The sequence below is a fragment of the Herpailurus yagouaroundi genome, unplaced genomic scaffold (assembly GCF_014898765.1).
Source record: "Herpailurus yagouaroundi ecotype Mexico unplaced genomic scaffold, PumYag 483, whole genome shotgun sequence".
In the NCBI taxonomy this organism is placed as follows: Eukaryota; Metazoa; Chordata; class Mammalia; order Carnivora; family Felidae; genus Herpailurus; species Herpailurus yagouaroundi.
In genome coordinates, this window is record NW_024412700.1 from 409916 (window position 1) to 431661 (window position 21746).

The following is a 21746-nucleotide window of genomic DNA, read 5'->3' on the forward strand; positions in this document are numbered from 1 at the left end:
GAACTAGTTTTCCTCTTCAAACTTGATGCTTCAGTAGAATCTACTTGTATTTCAGGGGCGCCTGGGTGGCTCAGTTGGTTGAGCATCTGACTTCAGCTCAGGTCATGATCTCACAGTCTGTGAGTTCGAGCCCCGCATCGGGCTCCGTGCTGACAGCTCAGATCCTGGAGCCTGTTTCGGATGCTGTGTCTCCCTCTCTCTCTGACCCTCCCCTGTTCATGCTCTGTCTCACTCTGTCTCAAAAATAAATAAACGTTAAAAAAATTAAAAAAAAATCTACTTGTATTTCAATTAAGCCGTGCCATTTTATAACTTCATGCCTTTGAGCGTAGCTTTTTCTACAAGACCCTCCACCAATTAAGTGCCCACTGTGTGTTAGGCTCAGAGCTAGATGCTGGAGTTGCAATGGAAACAAGTTATTCCCTGACCTCAGGGAGCTCACGATTAAGAAGGAACATTGAAAGAGTAAATGGGTGCCTCGGTGGCTCAGTTGGTTAAGCGTTGGACTCTTGATTTTGGCTGAGGTCACGATCTCGTAGTTTGTGAGATTGAGCCCCATGTCTGGCTCTGTGCTGTCAGCACATAGCCTGCTTAGGATTTTCTCCCTCTGCCCCTCCCTGGTGCATGAGCTCTATCGCTCTCTCTCTCTCAAAATAAATATACACTTAAAAAATATTTAAAGAGTAAACAGTCCATGACATTCAGGTGATAAGTGCCATAAAAGAAGTGACTTATGCATGCTGTTCGAGTATGTAGGTGGGGCTCACTTGACATAGCATAACTAAGACCATGAATTCTGGGAGCAGACTGCCTTCATTCAGACCTCTCCTCTATCATTTACAGTGTGTGACCTTGGGCAAAATACACCCTCCTCTGTAAAATAGGAATGATGATAGTACTTACCTCATACAGTTGTTAGATTAGAGTTTAATTTTTGTTAATTGGCTAAGTATTACTTAGCTGGAGTTCTGCTAGCTGAACTCTGCTACTAGTAGAATCCTTACTTAAGTATGCACTAGATATTTATTTAATATATTTAACAAATATTAAACACCTACTATGGGCGAGAACATTGTTTTAGGTAAAGAATATAGACAATAGTTAACTGATTGCAAAGCCTTTCTTTATGGAACAAAGAACTTATATATGGTTGTGGATCATATAAAATCACTCATCCAAGCACCTAGCCTCCTGGGAGCACTGTTGACCATATGCCTCCCTCTCCCAGCCTCATTAAAACACGTGGTTACAAGCAGGTTACAGGTTACAGAGAACTAACATTTATTATGCTCTTACATCTATGCTATCCCATTTAATCCCCCCAATAAATTCTGAGGTGGGTATTATTACCATTTTGCAGATTAGAAATGAAAGCACAGAGCTGTTAATAAAACAACACTGCTGGTAGGAGACAGTACCAGGATTTAAGGCTGGAATCTTCTGGTCCCAGAAATTCAGCTTTGTAAAATGGCTTGGGCTGGCCAGAGAAAGACAAACTAGCTACTTCTCTGAAGCCACCTGCATAGCAACCAATCACATCCATGATTTCCCATTATCAACAGTTGCTGGGCAGAATCTCCCCCGGCACAGCAAGAGTGGCTTAGAAAAATTATTGGCCACTTAGGAGGAGTTCTGCCATTCCCATGGAAGGGCTGGATCTCTTTCAGGGAACAGACCTGGGGATGGGTGGGGGGAAATTGGGGAAATGGGAGGGAGAGTCAGAGAGAGATGTGGGTAGAGAGGAGAAAAGAAGAACTGCCAAGTATGAAATATCACAGAAGGTCAGTGCTGGAAGCAAAAACATTTGGTCAGACTCTCTCTAAATATGAAGAAACGGGTAAGTGCTGGCTCTATTTATGGAATGTGCAACTCTTGATCTTGAGGTCATGAGTTCGAACTCCATATTGGGTGTAGAGCCTGCTTAAAAAAATTAAAAAATAAACTATGAGGAAACTGAGACCCAACGAAGGAAATATCTCATCCAGAACTACCTAGAAACTTAGTAACTGAGAAGGGTCTGGAACTATGTTGTTCAGTGTGTTAGACGGTAGCCACATGTAGCTATGGAGCACTTGAAATGTGACTAGTCCGAATTGAGATGTTCTATAAGTGTAAAATGATCATTAATTTCAAAGAGCGTGTGTGGATACAAAGGAGGCAAGGATATGCAGTGGGGAAAAGACTGTCTCCAACAAATGGTGTTGGGAAAAGTGGAAAGCTACATAAGAAAAGGAGGAGGAGGAGGAGGGGGAGGCGAAGGACCACTTTCTTAAACTATACACAAAAATAAACTCAAAATGGGTTAAAGACCTAAATGTAAGACCTGAAACCATAAAATTCCTAGAAGAAAACATAGGCAGTAATCTCTTTGACATTAGCCATAGAAACATTTCTCTAGATAGGTCTCTTTCAGCAAGAGAAATAAAAAGCAAAACTAAACAATTGAGACTATATCAAAATAAAAAGATTCTCCGGGGCGCCTGGGTGGCGCAGTCGGTTAAGCGTCCGACTTCAGCCAGGTCACGATCTTGCGGTCCGTGAGTTTGAGCCCCGCGTCAGGCTCTGGGCTGATGGCTCAGAGCCTGGAGCCTGTTTCCGATTCTCTGTCTCCCTCTCTCTCTGACCCTCCCCCGTTCATGCTCTGTCTCTCCCTGTCCCAAAAATAAATAAACGTTGAAAAAAAAATTAAAAAAATAAAAAAAATAAAAAAAAAAAGATTCTGCACAGCAAAGGAAACCATGAACAAAACAAAAGACAACCCACCGAATGAGAGAAGATATTTGTAAATGATATATCCAATAAGGGGTTAGTATCCAAAATATATAAAGAACTTACAAAACTCAACACCAAAAAAACCCCAAATCCAATTTTAAAAATGGGCAGAAGACACGAGCAGATATTTTCACAAAGAAAATGGCCAGTGGACGCATGAAAAGATGCTTAACATCGCTAATCATCAGGGAAATTCAAATCAAAACCACAATGCGATATCACCTCCCATTTGTCAGAATGCCTAAAATCAAAAGGATAAAAAACAACAAATGTTGGTGAGGATGTGGAGAAAAAGGGATCCTCATGCACTGTTGATGGCAATGCAAACTGGTGCAGACACTCTGGAAAACAGTATGGAGGTTCCTCAAAACATTAGAAATAGAATTACCATATGATTTAATAATTCCACTATTGGGTATTTACCTAAGGAAAATGAAAACCCTAATTTGAAAAGATACATGCACCTCTATGTTTACTGCAACATTATTTACAATAGCCAAGTTATGGAAGCAATGCCAAGTACCCATTGATAAATGGATGGGTAAAGAAAATGTGATACGTACACACACACACACACACACACACACACACACACACAGTGGAATATTACTCAGCCATAAAAAGAATGAAATCTTGGGGCGCCCGCATGGCTCAGTCGGTTGGGCGTCCGACTTTGGCCCAGGTCACGATCTCACGGTTCGTGAGTGCGAGCCCCGCGTCGGGCTCTGTGCTAACAGCTCAGAGCCTGGAGCATGCCTCCGATTCTGTGTCTCCCTCTCTCTGACCCTCCCCCATTTACGCTCTGTCTGTCTCTCTCTCAAAAATAAACATTAAAAATTTTTTAAAAAAGAATGAAATCTTGCCATTTGCAACAACATGGATGGAGCTAGAGGGTATAATGTTAACTGAAGCAAGTAAGTCAGAGAAAGACACAGCATAGCACATGATTTCACTCGTGTGGAATTTGAGAAACAAATGATCAAAGAAAAAAAGAGACAAACAAAAAACAGACTCAACTACAGAGAACAAACTGGTGGTATTCAGAGGGGAGAGGGGTGCAGGGGTGAGTGAAATAGGTGATGGAGATTAAGAGTACACTTGTAATGAGTACTGAGTAATGTATACAATTGTTAAATCACCGTTTTGCACACCTGAGACTCATATAACAATAAATGTTAGTTATACTGGAATTAAAAATAAAACAAGAAAGATTGCATGTGAAAACAAATGTAAAATACCTCAATTTGTTATATTGATTACAGGTTGAAATAATATTTTGGTCTATTTAATAATATATATTATTAAAATTAATGTCACTTCTTTTTGCTTTTTTTAAAAATGTGACTGCTAGAAAATTTTAAAATACATATATGGTTCACATTATATTTCTGTTGGACAACACTGGTCTGGAATCTGTATCTTTCAGCTTCAAGGTGAGCATCCCTACTCTGCTTCCCAGAGTCTATTCTAACAAATCATTCACTTACCACCTATTAAGTGTCAGTTGTTCAGGGGAGATCAAATTGCAGACTAATTGAGGAGAAAACTAAAAACAGTAAAGGATAACAAATGCTGGTAACTCCTATCTTATGTATTTCCTAGAATGGTGGTCCTTAACTCTACCAGCCCCAATGTTGCCTTTTAATAGCAAACTTTAAAAAAAAAGTTTTTATTTATTTATGTTGAGAGGAAGGGAAAGAGAGAGAGTGTGTGTGGCAGGGACAGAGAGACAGAGGGGGAGAGAGCATCTCAAGCAGGCTGCTCACTGTCAGCACAGAGCCCGATGAGGGGTTCGAACCCATAAACAGAGATCATGACCTGAGCCGAAACCAAGAGTCCGTCCGACGCTAAACTGACTGAGCCGCCCAGGTGCTTCACCATAACGGAAGAAAGAAAAGGAAATCCTTTCCAATAATTGTTATTTCAGTATGCTAGAAAACATAGTCATATATTTGTACCTGTACATAGGATCACCTTGAATGTGACAGTACAAATGCAGACAGAACACCATGAGTGATGTTACTGTGATATAGTTCTCCAAAACTGTAACTTTTTAAAAACATTTTTTAATGTTTTATTTATTTTTGAAAGAGAGAGAGAGAGAGACAGAGTGTGGGTGGGGGAGGGGCAGAGAGAGGGAGACACAGAATCGGAAGCTGGCTCCAGGCTCTGAGCTGTCAGCACAGAGCCCAACACGGAGCTCAAACTGACCAGCCTGGAGCTCAGGACCTGAGCTGAAGTCAGATGCTTAAGGAACTGAACCACCCAGGCGCCCCTCCAAAATAGTAACGCTTAGTAAATTCCTGAATGAAACAAAGTACTAGCTTCTATTTACGTGATAGTTACATTGCTTGAAAATTCAGCACGTTACAACCCTGCAAAATCACTTTGTTTCTATATATAAAACACAGGCTCAAAGATTAATTATAACTTTTTTTTTTTCACTTACAGGAATCTTTAGAAGGACATTTGAAAGCTGTGTGGGACAGATGAGTCATGCATGACACTGTCCTACAACGTGCAGCATATCTAGCACTCTTTTTTTTTTTTAATTTTTAAAGTTTTTATTTATTTTTGAGAAAGAGAGTGAGCAGGGGAGGGGCAGAGAGAGAGGAAGACACAGAATCTGAAGCAGACTCCAAGCTCTGAGCTGTCAGCGCAGAGCCCCATGTGGGGCTCGAACTCACGAGCCCTGAGATCATGACCTGAGCCCAAGTCGGAGACTCAACCAACTGAGCCACCCAGGTGCCCCTGGGATACCTAGCATTCTTGGCTCCCCCCGCCAAACCATATGACAAGATTGTCCCCGTCCACCTGCAAATTGCCTATTAGGAATGTTCCATCCTGGTTGGGAACCCGCGGTGGTCCTTTGAAGGCCTTGCCTGCCCTCCGGCCTCCCCTGGCGCTGGCCTTCCCAGTTCTTCTCTAGGGTACTAGCTTTCCTCTTTCAGCGCCTGTGCGCTCTGCTCTTTGCCCAGAAAACTCTCCACTTTTTGTCTGGGTAACACACTGACTCTTTGGATCTCAGCGTTCCCGAACTCCCAGTCTAATTTAATTCCTTTTGTCAGGCTTTTCCACTGGGCTCTACTTTCTGCAATGGTACCTGTGCCAGGTTGAGATTTCTAGCGAAGCGCCTATTTTCGGTACGACAGTGTGTGTTTCACGTCTGTCTCCCTCAACTCTCAGCTCCCTGAGGGCAGGGACCACGCCCACCTCTCCACCGCTGGTTCACTCCGTACTTACAACGACCGCCTGCAACTTAGTAGGCAGACAACAAACATTTCTGTCATAACGGGGAGAAGTCGAGGAGGAGGCAGGGGCGCGCCCATGGAGGAGGAGGAGGGCATTTTTTCCCCCAAGGCAGGTAACAGTGGAGGTTGAAGACGTGGGGCACCTTCCAGGCCACTCGTATCGGCATCCGTGGAACGCACGCTAGCTCTTGGGGGCGGGTGCCTGGCCGGGCGGACACGTCACCCGCACCGCGGCTGCGCACTGCCAGGAGTGGGGCGGGGAGACCACCGAGACGGCGGAGGCGGAGCGAGCGACCGGATGCGGTCACCATAGAGACCGGGACTGACGGCGAGCGGAAGAGGAAGGCGCGGGCCGGACTGTGAGGTGGCAGCGGCTGCAGCGGCGGAGCCGGCGCCTCGGTTGGGCACTGGGGTTTGTTCCCCCTTCCCCGCCCTTCCCCCTGCGGGGGCCACAGGGGCGCCGCTTCCGAGGACAGGAGCAGGTCCCACTCCCGCGCCCTCGTCCCTGCTCCCCCCAGGACGGTCCTGGCCGCGTGGACCACACCTGGGCCGCCTTTACCGGTCCGCCGCCTCCCCCCCCCGCCCTGCTGCAGGGCCTCCTCCGGCGGGCCTCGGGGTGTGCCTGCTCTCCTTCGTCCGCTGGCGCAGGCAGGGCCTTTGCCCCGCCGACGGGCCTGGTAACGGGGTCTTTGCCCTCCGGTCCCAGCCGCGAACCTGCATTGCCTCCGCCGGAACAAACCCAGCCGAGTCCCCCAGCCCCTCCTCGACAGTTCCGTGACGCAGCCGGTTTTATTTCTGTTTGGAGACTAACAGCTAAAACTCGCTTTGGGCCTTCTTTCCAGGGCTGGAGCTGGTCTCTGATCGCTGAGAAGCAGATAGAGCATGGGGTCTGGTCCTTGGCAGAGGTCACTTCCCAAGCCAGCCGAGCCTCCGTTTGCTTTTGCAGGAGCCGTGTGTTGTCTCTAGCTTCTCGTCTCCCCACTTTGGTTTGGCTTGGGGCCCTGGGGCCCTGGTAAAACCAGACACCGAATTGCTCTTACACAGCCAGAGTCACCGTCATTTGCTCGTTGTCTCTTCACAGAGGAAGGTGGGCAGCACCAGCCTCTCAGCAGCTGGGATTCAGAGAAGGATGCCCTGCAAAATGGCTCCATCAGCCATTGTGCTCCTCTGAGAGGCTCTCCGTGCTGATTCACCGTATCTGTCCACCTCACTTGGGTGGGCAGAACTGTGCACCATGCCAGTGGCTCCTGACCACTCCCAACTGGGAGGAGGGGTTACTCTAGCTGTGTGTTTCCGTAACACTCAGGAGTAGGGTAGGGAGAGGCCCTTAACCCTTCCCTTGGGCTCGCCTTCAATAGCTAGTCGGCACCCCCTTTGGTACATTGAGCGAGCAACGTGCCCCCAGCCAGGGGCCCTTTGACAAAGGCCTACCGACGCAGGCTGTTGGAGTTGGGGCTGTTATTTTGATGGAGCATGCCCTTGGCCCCAGCCCCTTCTTTACTCGCTTCTGCTGTCTCCACTTAGATCCAGTCTACAGATGCGTGTAGTCCTTCTTTCTGGGTTAGATTTGGCAGGATTGAGTTTTGTTTCCTCGTCATTCTGGAAGACAGACCATAAGCACATTAGTGGGTGAAATCGACTCTAATACTTACTGCCATTTAGACGAAGGGTTAAATCCGGCACCTTGAGGACTGAAGCCCAGGCATATGCTTCCTGGGGATGCTGGGCCTGGCAGCAGGCCTGGCAACCTTGCTGTGTCGTTGACCTCATTGACTCCAGGCTTCCTGGATAAAACCATAGGCCTACTACTGGCCCGACACCCATCGACCTACTGATTGATCCTTGAGGCCGTCCCCTCCAGGGCATGCACGTGGCAGGGCCTGCCACCATGCGCCTGAGTTCCCTGTTGGCTCTGCTGCGACCAGCGCTGCCCCTCATCCTCGGGCTGTCTCTGGGGTGCAGCCTGAGCCTCTTGCGGGTTTCCTGGATCCAGGGTGAGGGAGAAGATCCCTGTGTAGAGGCCGTGGGGGAACCAGGAGTGCCGCATAATCCAGACTCCAGAACTGGACTTGACCAAAGTGATGAAGACTTCAAACCCCGGATTGTCCCTTACTACAGGGATCCCAACAAGCCCTACAAGAAGGTGCTCAGGTGAGAGCTATGTGTGTACGTAGCCCCCAGACCCCACTTGAGTGCTGCTCTAAGTCCTTGTCTCTGCCTTCGCTGGTAGTCACTGTTAGGCTCCCAGAGCAATTGTTTGCCTTATTACCCGTCATGATTTGTTTCTATTTTTCCCTTCTCAGGTCTAAGAAGGTCTCACTCATTGGTGTTAAGTTAGTGTTGGATGTTTTTTAAACGGGGCAGGAATCACGTCTAGCCATCTAATCCATCCTCAGACCCGTCCCCAAATGAACTCCAGTGTCAGCGGACGCTCACTGTAGTAGCTCATTAATGTTAGCGAGGAGGTGTCTCTCTCTTTTCTCACCCCCAACCCACTCATTACTAGAGGGATGTGTATGCTGGGCAGACTGGGCTCCTAAAGATATAAGGAGTTGACCCCTGGCATGCTGGTCCCTCCGCAGGACTCGGTACATCCAGACGGAGCTGGGCTCTCGGGAGCGGTTGCTGGTGGCTGTCCTGACTTCCCGGGCCACCCTGTCCACTCTGGCCGTGGCCGTCAACCGCACGGTGGCCCACCACTTCCCTCGATTATTGTACTTCACGGGGCAGCGGGGGGCCCGGACGCCTGCGGGCATGCAGGTGGTATCTCACGGGGACGAACGGCCGGCCTGGCTCATGTCAGAGACCCTGCGCCACCTTCACACACACTTTGGGGCCGACTACGACTGGTTCTTCATCATGCAGGATGACACGTATGTCCAGGCCCCCCGCCTGGCAGCCCTTGCTGGCCACCTCAGCATCAACCAAGACCTGTACTTGGGCCGAGCGGAGGAGTTTATCGGCGCCGGCGAGCAGGCTCGGTACTGCCATGGGGGCTTTGGCTACCTGTTGTCACGGAGTCTCCTGCTCCGATTGCGGCCACATCTGGATGGCTGCCGAGGAGACATTCTCAGTGCCCGTCCCGATGAGTGGCTCGGCCGCTGCCTCATCGACTCTCTAGGCATCGGCTGTGTCTCGCAGCACCAGGTGACAGCCCTTTCGAGTCAATCTTGGCCCCTGACAGTTGGTAGTGGCTGAGCGATTGGTCTCCGGGGTGGCTGCGGCTGGCTCCTTCCCAGTAGCACCTTGGGGTTTTGTCCTTCCTAGCCGCCGACCCTGGCTAGAGCCCCGGGGCCATCAAAGGTGGCATCTTGCCGGGGACCCTCTGAGCAAGGTAGAAAGGTGCCCCTGCTCACCAGCTCCTCCCATCACCACCCCCCCCCCCACCCTTCGCCCCCTCCTCTGACACATGCACAGTCGTAAACGATCTGGGAATGTCCTAGAGATGGCCACTGTCACAGGGAGTACAGTAAACCAGAGTAGTGGGAGTCCTTGCTGGCTCATGCCTTTCGTTCCCTGGAAGCAGTGGGGTCCTTCTCTAATTGCCTACCTACCATTCTTTTTTCCCGAATCCAGTAGCAAGACTAAGGCCAAGTTTCAGGGAACACCGGAATGAGCTCCTGCTCTCCGTCGTGATGGCGGCGGTAAAAAGCATGAATGCTGAGTTCGGTTAAGCGTGGTTGGGACGGGCAGCCCTCCGTGTGTGGCACTGATTGGTCTGATTGGTCCCTTTAGGGGCAGCAGTATCGTTCCTTTGAGCTGGCCAAAAATAGGGACCCTGAGAAGGAGGGGAGCTCGGCTTTCCTGAGTGCCTTCGCAGTGCACCCTGTCTCCGAGGGAACCCTCATGTACAGGCTCCATAAACGCTTCAGCGCTCTGGAGCTGGAGCGGGCGTACAGCGAAATAGAGCAACTGCAGGTGAGCCCGGGCCCACGGCTGGAGGTCAGGGGGGGCTTCAGGCGTCCGGGGTCACAGTGAGCGGGCAGCTGAGTGAGGGGAGGCTGGCGGGGTGGAAGCGTGAAACAACTCCAAGGAGAAGGGACCCTCGGGGACCCAGGTCACTCGTGAGATAAGCCCCTGGTTCGACTTGGATGTGGTTAAAAGTGTTTGCAGGCGAACTATGAGGAGCAGGGCTCAGTATAGCACTTAGACACGATCACTTCGGCTTCTCTCCAGTTGTGCCTCTCCACCGGAGGAGCAGAAGCCCAGGAAGCCCTAAATCTCTAGCACTGTCCTTCAAAAGCCCAAGGGTAGATGTGGAAGAACCCTCCAGTTGATCGTGGGGAGTGGGGGGTGTCAGAGGTGGCATACAGGTGAAAGCCAAGGTTCCATTACGAAGAGGACGTACTCTGGGCCTGGAGAGAAAGGCTGCGAGCTTTAATCTCTGCAAAAGCACATTTCCCACCGCTTCCTTCTCACAGCAGTTGTGTAAGGTGCGTTATGATCCCTATGCTTTCTGCGTTTCACAGGCAAGGACGGAAAGAACGAGGAATTGAGCGGTTAGCCAAGGGGGCACCTCACTGAGTGTTGACAGAGTCAGGACAGAGCTCCGAAGCCAGGACGCTGGAGCCTGGTCGGGTCCTGACAACCTAGAGGGCACTAACTGTGCATCCCTCCCACCCTAGGCTCAGATCCAGAACCTGACAGTGCTGACCCCCGAGGGCGAGGCAGGGCTGAGCTGGCCCATCGGGCTCCCGGCCCCTTTCACCCCACACTCTCGATTTGAGGTGCTGGGCTGGGACTACTTCACGGAGCAGCATACCTTCTCCTGCGCAGATGGGTCCCCCAAGTGCCCGCTGCAGGGGGCGAGCAGGGCGGACGTGGGTGACGCCGTGGAGACGGCCCTGGAGCAGCTGAATCGGCGCTATCAGCCCCGCCTGCGCTTCCAGAAGCAGCGGCTGCTCAACGGGTACCGGCGCTTCGACCCGGCGCGGGGCATGGAGTACACCCTGGACCTGCTGCTGGAGGCCGTGACGCAGCGCGGGCACCGGCGGGCCCTGGCCCGCAGGGTCAGCCTGCTGCGGCCCCTGAGCCGGGTGGAAATCCTGCCCATGCCCTACGTCACCGAGGCCACCCGCGTGCAGCTGGTGCTGCCACTCCCGGTGGCCGAAGCCGCTGCCGCCCTCGCTTTCCTCGAGGCCTTTGCAGCCAGTGTTCTGGAGCCGCGAGAGCACGCGCTGCTCACCCTGTTGCTGGTCTACGGACCTCGGGACGGTGGCCGGGGGGCCCCGGACCCATTTCTCGGGGTGAAGGCCGCGGCGGCCGAGTTAGAGCGGCGGCACCCCGGGACGAGGCTGGCCTGGCTCGCCGTGCGCGCGGAGGCCCCTTCCCAGGTGCGGCTCATGGACGTGGTCTCTAAGAAGCACCCCGTAGACACGCTTTTCTTCCTCACCACCGTGTGGACCAGGCCGGGGCCCGAAGTCCTCAACCGCTGCCGCATGAATGCTATCTCCGGCTGGCAGGCCTTCTTCCCAGTGCATTTCCAGGAGTTCAACCCTGCCCTGGCACCACAGAGATCTCCCGCGGGGCCCCCGGGGGCTGGCCCCGACCCCCCGTCCCCTCCCGGTGCCGACCCTTCCCGGGGGGCTCCCGTAGGAGGCAGGTTTGACCGGCAGGCTTCCGCGGAGGGTTGCTTCTACAACGCCGACTACCTGGCGGCCCGAGCCCGCCTGGCCGGGGAACTGGCAGGCCAGGAAGAGGAGGAAGCCCTGGAGGGGCTGGAGGTGATGGATGTTTTCCTCCGGTTCTCAGGGCTCCACCTCTTCCGGGCCGTGGAGCCAGGGCTAGTGCAGAAGTTCTCCCTGCGAGACTGCAGCCCCCGGCTCAGCGAGGAGCTCTATCACCGCTGCCGCCTCAGCAACCTGGAGGGGCTGGGGGGCCGCGCCCAGCTCGCCATGGCTCTGTTCGAGCAGGAGCAGGCCAACAGCACCTAGCGCGCCCCGGGCCCGGGCCCGGCCCCTCTGTGGAGTTCCCCTCTCTGCCGCAGCCCCGGGAAGGGCAAGGCAAGATGGACGGACAGATGGAGAGCTTGTTGCTGTATTTTTTTTTTTTTTTAATAAGAAAACGTTATTAAAAGTGTCTTCTGCCAAACTGTTTTTAGGTCTAGGGGAAATGGAGTCAGGAGGAGAATCTGAGGGAGGGGGTAGGGAGGCTTCCCAGAGGGACCCGCCGCCTTCCCCCTTGTCCTTCCTCCCCGGTTGCCAATGACACACGAGGCTGCTCTCAGATGCATGAGCTTTAATCATTCCCCTGCCTCACCCGGAAGGCGTCAGGGGCGATGGCAGAGCCCGGGGGCGGGGCAGGCCCGGCCCAGAGGCCCTCTGCGGTGCTCCTGGTGCTCCTCCGCAGGGGCTCCTAGGTGGTGCGCACGACCAGCGACTGCTCCAGCTCCTGCCGGCGCTGCTGGATCTTTAGAGAAATAAGAGTACTGGCAGGTTACGCTGTTGCTGGTGAGTGACAGGACAGTCCCAGCCACCCAGCCACCCTGGAAGAGCCTTTGGGAGCAGGGAGGGCTCCTCTGTGGTGAGGGGGTTGGTAGAAGTGGCTGAGAAGCGGGACTTCTCTTGCAGAGAAAGGGGGAGGCCTGAGGGACACGGGCCCCTCCACACCTTGCAGTAGAAATAGCGGCTGACGGCTTCCTGGGACCAGGGCTGGTGGTAAAACTCAGCCCGGCGCTCCTCCTCAGGGTTGCCTGCCACGTCCGTCATCACCTGGGAGGAAGCGACGGGGTCAGCCCTGAGCCCGGACCCCCTCCAGCCCGCGTGTGACAACATTTATTGTCTTCCCGATATGCTTGTCTTCCATCCAGTGCTCCCTGAGTCCCCTTCACCTTGAGGTCCCGGCTCTGGGAGCGGAGCAGGTCTTGGATGTAGCCTTTGGGGTCTCTGGAGAAGCTTAGCATGAAGTCCCTCTGGATCTTGAGCTGGTTTATGGACTCAATCGTCTCATGGATCTGCAGGTAGAAAGACAGACGCTTTCACCTGGCCATGGGGATGTGGGGGAGGCGGGAAGGGGGGGGGTTTGCTGCGTCCCTTTGAAGGACAATCCCTCAGGTCCCTGACGCCTCTGCAGCCCCAGAGAATGGGGGATGGACAGAGCTCCGAGTAGCGAGGGGAGGGCCACGTGCCCCCCCCCCCATCTCTCCGTGGGTCTATGCTCTCGTCTGTTGTCTGTATTTTGTCATTTCCGGGTTAATGTCCCACTCCAGCTCTGGGCTCGGGCCCCACCTTACTGTCCAGAGCGCTGATCTCCTGCTGGTTGGCCGTGGACAGAAGGAAGCTGCTCATCTGTCCCTTCAGGGGCTCCTCCACCTCCACATCAATGTCATAGCACGCCGTCTTCTTCTGGTCCGACGGGTCCACGCTGCCAGGGAAGTCCAGGCCTTGGTGTCCGTGCTGCTGCCACAGAGGCCAGGGGCCCCAGGGGCAGACCGGTGGGGGGTGGGGGTGGGGAGAGGGAGGGCAGGACGGCAATGACTCCCTGGGCTGAGGAGCAAGCTGGGGCCTCACCTGATGACGTGGTTGATGACAATTGGGTCAGGGGGCAACAGCAGAGCTGTGAGGCGCTGGGGAATCTCAGAAAACTTCAGCCGGGGGCAATCAAAAATCTGAAGTAGGAGAGAGAGGGAGAGAGAGAGAGAGAGAGACACCACTCTTGTCTGCTTGAAAAGAGCAGAACTACAGTCCATTCTGGGAAGGCGGCGCCATGAGCCAGTCTAACTCCTCTCCTGGGGCCGGGACTAAGGTGTCTGGGGGTGGAGTGCAGACACAGAGGTGGGTGGGGGCCGTGCAGTGGTTGGAAGCATGGGCCCTGGGCCGGGGGCCGCGGTGCAAATCCTGCCTCTTCCCATTAACAGTGCAACCTTGAGCCCGTCCCCTAAATTCGGGGGCCTCGGTGTCTTCATCTCTAAAGTGGGTATGGTCATGGTACCTGTCTGCCAGCCATGGTACCTGGCTGTGAGGACCAAATGTGATCCACATTAAGTGCCCGCGAGCATGCCTGGCACATGGCGAGTGCTCAATAAACACCAACTGTTACTTTGCTCCTCGAGTTGATCTGCTGTGTTTATTCAAGAAGTATTATTAACAATAATCTCTACTTTGGTAGAGCCTGGATCCGGGACTAGAGCCCAGGGCCCCAAACTCCCAAGTGCCAAGACTATCATGTTCCCCAAACTGTTGGCCTCTTAACGTTCCTGGCTTGGTTAAATCTAGAAGTGTGTGCAGGCGTTGCCTTAGTAAAGGCACTTCTCCTACTGGTGCCTATGCCTGCTCCCCACACCCCTGCGGTCAGGAGAGAGGGTACCTGCTGGAAATATTTGTCCCCATTGATGTATTCCTTGTCATGTGAGTCCTGCAGCCTGTTGGTTTTCACATACTGCCACAGGGCCTGCACGATGGCGGAGCGGCTCTGTGTGTGCAACCCCAGCAGCCGGGCCAAGCGGGGATCCAGTTTGAATTGGGGAGGCTGAGAAAAGATGGCCATGAAAATTAAATGAGAGAGAGGGAGTGGAAAGAGCTCAAGGCCAGGCAGCCTGGGGCCGGCGGGGACGTGGTGATTGGGCCCTAGGAAGGATGTTTCTGGAGAAGGTGAGGCAAGGAAGAGAACGGGGTCTCCCAGGGAACGCTCCGAAGACAAAGGGCATGGGGGGCCCGAGGGCCTCATGGCAGGGGGGTAGGGGTGGGGGCAGAGACCTGGTAGTCCAGCATGAGAAGCAGCGTGCATCGTACGCTCAGGTCCCCCGGCCTCTTCACCTGGAAGCCGTCTGTCTCCTGGGTCGTGGGTGTGCGGTGCCACTGCCCGGGGCGGAGGCGGGGAGAGGGGGGAGAGCTGGGTCACCTCTGAGGCCCATCTGGGCTGGGGGGGGGGGGGCCAGGGGTCCCAGGGTGGTCCCTGGCCCACATCTGTGCGGCCGGTGAAACCGTTGTCTGTGGAAAGGTGGCAGTTCCAGGGCAAAAGAGGTCTGGGTCTTACCTCAACTAGGTGGTTGTCAGGGCCATAAAGGTCTTTGTCCAGCTCAATGACCAAGCTCTTGAAGAAGGAAGAGAACTTCCGCTTCTGCTTGCTGGGCTGTGGGAGAGGAACAGGGACCGTGGGGGCAGGACGCGTTGGGAGCGGGTGGGGCTGGTCGGGTAGGGCGGCATGGTCAGAAGCAGGCCTCTGCCCCCAGAATGGCTCTTTAGGCCACCCACCCCCGGCCAGGGCTGACTCCCTAACCCATGGTGCCCACATCTCGTTCTGTCCTCAGCTCGGCCCATACCCACCCCAGGACACCTGGAGAGACCTGGGCCAGGACGTACGTCATCCAGGAGCTTCCCCTCCACCCGCAGCTCCCAGGAGGCGATGCTGCCATCGGAATCTTCAGCATCGGGCTTCGCAGGGTTAAACGTATTGGAGATATAAAGACGCAGCTTCCGCTTTTGCTGTAGAAATAAAGAGTGTAGTACAGAGCAAACGCCGCGTGTTCCCACTCCCGGGGCGGTCCCGCTCTCCGTTCTCACAACCGGGCCTAAAGCCCTCTTCCTGCCCCCAAATCAAGACACCTTCATCGGCCTCTTCAGAGCCTCTTGGATGTCCACCCGCTTCCGCATGATGGTTTGATCTAGTTTCCTCTCAAATGCCAGGAGGTCCATATAAGCCTGGGACTCGGGGACCAGCTCCCGGATCTGGAAGAGAAGGAGCGAGGGGCTCAGCCAACCTTGGAGGCTGACCGCACTTGTCACGCGGTCTCAGGGTACGAAGAGCAAAGAGCGTCGAGGAGAGCCGGCCAGGCTCAGGGCCCGGAACTTTGAGAGTGCAAACGGGGACTTCTCCCCGGGACTGCACATCCAGCAGAAAGGACCTGGACGTCTAAGCATAAAAAACGGCTTCTCCCTCTAGAGAGGTCCCTGCGTTTCTTCACTAGGGGAGGCCAGAGCGGCCACGGAGCCCAGCCACTAGGGCCTCACCTCCTCATCCTTTCCCTTGTCACATGGCCTCTGGGCCTTCCTTGGGTGTCTGCAAAGTGGCTAGGACCCTGGGGTCCTTGGGACAGAGGACGTGGCTGCTTGCCTCTGCCCTGGTGCCTCACCTTGTCACTCCACCTGGCGTCTCAACCATAACCCCCCACACCTAGCTTGGCTTGGGTTCACTTCTGATGCTTCCGCTCCCTCCACTCCTCTGCCAGCCTTTGGTCCCCTAGCTCTTGTGCCCTCTTTGTCCCACACCTTTATGTCCGCGGACCCGCTGCAATTCAGTCCACTGTGCCCCCGGGGACCAGGACGCTGCCCCCCCTCCCCCCATGGCTCCGCCCCTTCCCTCCGCCCCACCCCCTCCCTCTGGCCAGGGAGCCCCACTTCTTAATGAGCTTTTTAAACAAACAGTGGAAGTGACTGGGCCGCTGCAGCTCTGCTCCTGAGGGGGGAGGGGAAGCAGCCCAGGGTGGGGAGGGGGGCGGTGGGGGGAGAGGAGGCAGAGCAGCAAAGGGCGGGGGGGGTGGGCTGGGGGCTGCTGTGAAAGGCACTCACCCTTTGAGGGAGGATTTTGTCAGCCATCTTCCTCCTCTTGGCACTGTACATTTTTTAAAGAAAAAACCAGGTTACCATGGCGACAGATCTGGGAGTAACGAGGCCACCTGCTAAATTATCCCGACATCTCCACCCGCCTAGCTGGGGTTCCCACAGCCCGCTTGTCCGCCCGCCCAAGGGGCGACGGCAGTGGGTCTGGCATGGCGCTAAGTCCTCTTGCGGGGAGCAGACGCGGTCCGGTCCCTTCTCTAGCCTGGGAGCCCCTTTCCACCCCACCACACCCGCAGGCCAGAGAAATTTAGACTTAGGAGGGGTGGGGGTGGGGGAGCTGCAAAAGTGTTTGAGAAAAGCTAGAGAGGGGGAGGACAGAGGAGAGGCAGGAGGGATTCTGAGGACTTTCCCTTTCTGTGAAGCAGGGGTGCACAGTCCAAGGTGGCCTGAGCTCGGAGGGAGGGGACCCCCGACACGCTACCGCATCCCTGAAACAGGAGGTGAAGACTGAGCTGGGGGGGGGGGTGAATTATACCCCTGGCACCCTGGGCTTGGAAGGGGCTTGACGGGCAGGGAGTGCTCATGCCCTTGGATCACCTGCCAACAGGCTCCAGAAACAGCCCCATAGGGATCCGGAGAGAGAGAGTGCTCTCTTGTGACGCACGACTGCGGGCTGAACCTGGGGTGGCAGTGGGGACACGGACTCTTCCTGACCCGCTAGCTGCCTCTGATTCCCAAGAGCACCCCAGGAAATCCTTGGCGAGTTGAGATTAGAACTCAGCCCGGAGGACGGCTCCGTACTGCCCTTGCGTGGTGTTCATCACTGCCTCCTCCTGTCCAAAAACCTCTTCTAAGGCCAGGTAAGCACCTTTCACAAAAGGCCTGATTTGTTTTGAAGAAACGGTCTACGTGAAATTCTCCGTTCATACAAGACAAACCAGGAACGCGCGTACTGTGTAAGAGCGTGATTCACGTTGCAAAAGAGTTCATCATGGGATTCCTATAAATGGTGAATTTTCCTTGATGTGTAAAAAATATTTAATAATGAGGTAAGATCCGTATTACTCCTTTTATAGGACTCCATCTGGTGTGCAAAGGGAAGCATGTGTGTGTGGTTAAATAGTGAAACCCAGAGGGGCATCTCTCTTGCCAGACACCAGCAGGGGCTTTTGGGGTGACACCAGCTGGCTCAGACGGGGAAATGGGCTGGCCCCTGGCGATGAAGAGGCAGACCTGGTCCAGACGACGGATCGGGGCAGCTCTTTAGCCTCTGAGGCCCTAAGAATCACCTGAGAGCAGGACTGTGGGAAGACCACCCACCCACAGGACAAATCCCCAGGCTCCACCCCCCTGGCCAGAGAGTCGCATTTAGAATATCTGGAGTGGGGCTTTTTAAACAGTCCAGCCAGGGGACCGAGGAAGGTGCCCTGGACAGCCACACTTGGAGGAACACAGTCCCTGAAGCTCAGCCCTCAGTCCTGCCGCCAGCCCCACCCCCACCCCGGAGACAGAAGCATCTCCCAGAACCTGGGGACGAGGGGTGGAGAGAGGGACCGAGCAGGTGACACGGCGGAGGGCGCGACGGCCGCGGCCTCCGCGCCTGCGGTGGGCACACAAAGGAACCAGACCAGTGCCCCCTCAGCCCACCTCCCCAGAGGGCATCCCACCGGGGACGGCCCGTCCCTCGCTGCCCGTTCTTCCTCGCTCCTTCCAGTCTCGCGCCTCACCCACCCCGTCCCTGGGGTCCCGTGGCCCGCCCCCTCCGCGCTGGGCCCCACTCACCTGCGGCTCCGCGCGGGGGCGGTGGGCACCGGCTGGCCCTGGCTCTGGGCCTGGCTCTGGCCGGGCGGGGGCGCTGCTCGCTTGCGGGCGGGCTCCATGCCCGCGGGGGCCAGGCCGGGTCGCACGGCGGGGCTGCCCATGTACGGGGAGCCCGGGGGGCCCATGGGCGCCCCCTGGTGGGGCATCCGGGCTCCAGACGGCATCCCGGGGCGCTGGGGGTGGGGTGGGGACGGAGGTGAAGCAGAAACGGGCGCCCGCCGCTCGGACCAGGGCCCCGGTTCCAGGCGCGGTGAGCCGCGTCTCTCCCACCCCGAGCCCCCCGGCCGGTGACCCTGATGCCGCCAGCGTGAGCGAGGGGTGGGAGGGGCAGGGGCGCCGCCACCGCGCGGCTCGGCGGAGGGGGCTTTGCGTCTCGCTGCAGGAAGCTAACTGAAGCCAGGCGACGGCACCGGGCATCGCCAGCCTCGGATTTGCGGAAGGTGCCGCGAAAATGAATATTAATGGCGCCTCTCAACCTTTTCAGCGGATGTTCACATCCACGCGCTCCTCTGCAAGACAGACTGAGGGGGGTCCTTCCATCCCCACTTGACGGATGAGGCAACCGTGGCTCAAGGAGAAAAGCGACCTAGCCAAGGTCACGCAGCTCCTCCCGGCAAAGGCGGCGCTGAACTGCCGTTTCCCGCGGGGGGCCGGGGCGGCTCGCTCTCCGCAGCCTCGTCTGGGTTCGAGGCCCGGCTCCCTGCTGGGACCTCTAGCCCCCCTTTCCACTCTGCTTCTCCGTCCACCCCCTGGGCTGTCCTGCCTCGCACTCGCCCTCCCTCCCCACCGAAGCCAGCTCTTCTCTCTGGGCCCCTGCTTTTGGCCCCTCAGCCCCAACCCACACCCCCTTTGGCTGGTTCCAAGCCTCCACACCCAGGGGCTTGGAAGGCTTAGCCACCCCCACCCCCACCCCCACGCCCCATAATTTGCTCCCAAGGTGAAGGCTGGAGGCCACCGGAGGCAGTGAGGTCACACCCTGCCAGGATTCTAGGAGAGGACAGGAGGCAGCTGGGCTGGAGGTGGGCTGCCCAGAGGGCTTGGATAGCTCAAAGGCACTGGCATTTCCTCTTACACCCATCTCCCCCTTCCTGTCCGCCTGGATTACCAGAGATGTTTCCATCCTATAGAACTCCTCTGCTTCTCCCCCTACCCCAGTGAGGTAGGAAGGAGTCAGGGCTCCAAGGAAGCCACGGAGAGCAAGATGAGGCAGGTGTATTCCCCTGCCACCTCAGATGGGATGTAGATGAGAGCCAAGTTCATTAAGTGAAGTGTTTTACAGACTTTTTAAATCCCACTTGTCCGGATTCCAGAAGAGGGATTGGGGAAGGCCAGAGGGGCTGTCAAATGGCGGGTGGGCGTGATGGGGACAAAGCGAGCAGCAGGAAGACGAGGGAACTAGGGATGCGGCCCCTGTGCCTGTTACCATTTACTTGCCACGCACTTTGCCCCCTGGAGTGCCGGTGGCCCCCCCCCCCCCCCCCGCCGCCTCCAGGCACAAGGAAGAGCCCTAGGCCGGAGCTGGGCGAATGGCGAATTCCTTCTAACTGCCAAGTCTCTCTTCTGTCCCTCTTGCCCTGTGCCGTGCCCTGCTCCGTATCTAACCCCAACGCCCGGCCAGCCAGCTGTCCCTGTCCCTCTCTCCCACAGTGAAAACTGCCTGTCCATGGGTCTGCCTCCCCCAGCCCACCTGACCCTGTCACTCACATCTCCAGAGTGGGTGGCCCAGAATGGAGCCTAGGCCCAGCCCCGCCAGCATAGATGAACTACAGGGAGTGCAGCGGAGGGACTCACAGCCACCCGAGAACTGAAGCTCTGAGTTGGCCAAATAAAAAACATCCACATGTATATCCCCTCTCTCTCCTGGATGGGCCTTTTTTAAAGGGACTCCCCCAAGCAGCCAGACTAGACTGGCACTCAGCTGAGAGACACCGGCCCCCCTGGGAAGTTGCCCCAGGGATCTCTGGGACTGGAGGACAGGCGGCCCCAGCGAAACCCCCTTCACCCAATCAGCTGCTCTCCCATTCTTCAAGGCCAGCGATACTTGCTGATCTGCTGAAGAGGCCCTGAGAGGGAAACTTCCAGAGCCCCCAGAGGGCTGCACTAGCTACCAGGGCCACCCAACAAAGGGCCAAGACCCTAGGGACTCTGGCCTTCCTCACCGAGAATGTGCCTTCTTTCGGGTCACAACCAAATTTGGCCATAGGCAACCTGGCTGACTCCTCTGTACCCAACTCCAACCCAACCCCGGTAGCCATCCCAAGTCTTACAGCCCCTGCCTCTCCCGTTCCACCGCCCCCCACATGGCTCCCCACCTGGCTCCTGCTGCCTCAGCCTGAGGTCCCATCCCTCAGGTCACCCTGGGCTCCCTCAGGTTCCCTGTGTGCCTTCCAAGTCGGCTGGTGGCAGGACCGTGCTGGCCCGCCCCTTTGGTCTCTAGGCCTCACATCCCTGACTCCAGCCCTTCCTTCACACCTTTGAGGCATTAAGGACATGAGCTTCTGGTGGCTGAGTCTGCCAAGGGGGTCCTCAGACCCCTTAACTTGGGGTCTGTCCCTAGAGAGGGTCTCTCTCTGACCCCCGTGGGCAGAGGCCACCAGCAAAGCCCCAGAGCCCTCCTGCCAGGATGCAGAGGTTGTTCAGCTAGAGAGCTTCCCGCTCACGGTGCCTCCAGGGTCACCTGCTCCTTGCTCTCGGAGACACAGAGAGACACTGTCCCAACGGATGGGCAGACAACCCAGCCTACCCGATGCCATGTCCCCCACCCCCACCGCGGGGGGGGGGGGGGGGGGCGGGGGAACCCCTGGGCCCACCCGGCAGAGACCAGAAGACACCCCCGGTGGTCCGGGCGGGCCCCCCCCTAGTTGGGGGGGGGGACAGTCCCCAAGTCCCACCCCCAGCCCCTGACAAGGACCCATGCAAACGCCTCCCGTCCCCGCCCGGGCACCCATCCCCGGCCCGCCGCCTGACGACGTGTTCGAGTGCCAGGGCGCCGGCACAGTCCCGGGGCTGGGCCGCGGGGCCGCGGCGCCCCTGCCGGAGGGGTGGGAGAGCGGGAGCCCCCTCCCGGCCCCTCCCGATCATCCCTCCATTCAGCCCGAGCCAGCTCGCTCACCCTCCCCCGCTAACTTTCCCCCACTCACCACCCCATGGACCAGAAACTCAAAAAGTTTGCTTTTCGTGGCTTTGCGCGCCCCTCCGGCAACTTCGTCCGCGGCCATCGGGGTGGGCTCAGCGGCTCCTCTCACTCTCTCTCTCTCTTCCTCTTTCTTTCCCTTTTCTGCCTTTTTTTTTCCTCCAACTCTCCCCTCTGAGTCCTGCTGGGCTCTCTCACACTTCTACTCGAGCGGAGTGGGGAGGGGGCCCCTTCAGGGCTGCCCTGACGGCCCACGGCCCACGCCGCCGCCCT

The 21746-nt window shown here is 56.2% G+C and overlaps 2 protein-coding genes across 4 annotated transcripts; one reads left to right on the forward strand and one right to left on the reverse strand.

Annotated features, from left to right (window-relative positions):
• The first annotated feature begins 6826 nt into the window (after nt 1-6826).
• CHPF2 (chondroitin polymerizing factor 2) lies at nt 6827-12113 on the forward strand. Its single transcript, XM_040464555.1, has 4 exons — nt 6827-8174; nt 8606-9170; nt 9759-9941; nt 10649-12113. The coding sequence occupies exons 1-4, from the start codon at nt 7888-7890 to the stop codon at nt 11954-11956; spliced, it is 2343 nt and encodes a 780-aa protein (XP_040320489.1). The 5' UTR covers nt 6827-7887; the 3' UTR covers nt 11957-12113.
• Nucleotides 12114-12240: 127 nt separating this feature from the next.
• On the reverse strand, nt 12241-21744 carry SMARCD3 (SWI/SNF related BAF chromatin remodeling complex subunit D3). Of its 3 annotated transcripts, none has more exons than XM_040464557.1 (13): nt 21481-21744; nt 18302-18513; nt 16529-16571; nt 15566-15688; nt 15323-15445; nt 14997-15092; nt 14717-14818; nt 14328-14489; nt 13532-13629; nt 13250-13385; nt 12853-12975; nt 12632-12733; nt 12241-12431 (listed from the first exon to the last, which is right to left on the reverse strand). In XM_040464557.1, the coding sequence occupies exons 1-13, from the start codon at nt 21556-21558 to the stop codon at nt 12378-12380; spliced, it is 1452 nt and encodes a 483-aa protein (XP_040320491.1). In that variant the 5' UTR covers nt 21559-21744; the 3' UTR covers nt 12241-12377. The 3 variants fall into 3 exon arrangements, with proteins under 3 accessions (XP_040320491.1, XP_040320490.1, XP_040320492.1); XM_040464556.1 differs by having other exon boundaries at nt 15287-15445; XM_040464558.1 differs by lacking the exon at nt 21481-21744 and adding an exon at nt 18817-19106 and having other exon boundaries at nt 15287-15445.
• Nucleotides 21745-21746: the final 2 nt, after the last annotated feature.

Excerpts from the sequence above, each read along its gene's own strand:
- CHPF2 (XM_040464555.1), top strand. The coding sequence starts at position 7,888 with ATGCACGTGGCAGGGCCTGCCACCATGCGCCTGAGTTCCCTGTTGGCT. Across the intron at positions 9,171-9,758 it reads GCTGTGTCTCGCAGCACCAG|GGGCAGCAGTATCGTTCCTT; the intron begins GTGACAGCCCTT and ends TGGTCCCTTTAG. Across the intron at positions 9,942-10,648 it reads GCGAAATAGAGCAACTGCAG|GCTCAGATCCAGAACCTGAC; the intron begins GTGAGCCCGGGC and ends CTCCCACCCTAG.
- SMARCD3 (XM_040464556.1), bottom strand. The coding sequence starts at position 21,558 with ATGGCCGCGGACGAAGTTGCCGGAGGGGCGCGCAAAGCCACGAAAAGC. Across the intron at positions 14,819-14,996 it reads CTGACAACCACCTAGTTGAG|TGGCACCGCACACCCACGAC; the intron begins GTAAGACCCAGA and ends CGCCCCGGGCAG. Across the intron at positions 14,490-14,716 it reads TTCTCATGCTGGACTACCAG|CCTCCCCAATTCAAACTGGA; the intron begins GTCTCTGCCCCC and ends ATCTTTTCTCAG.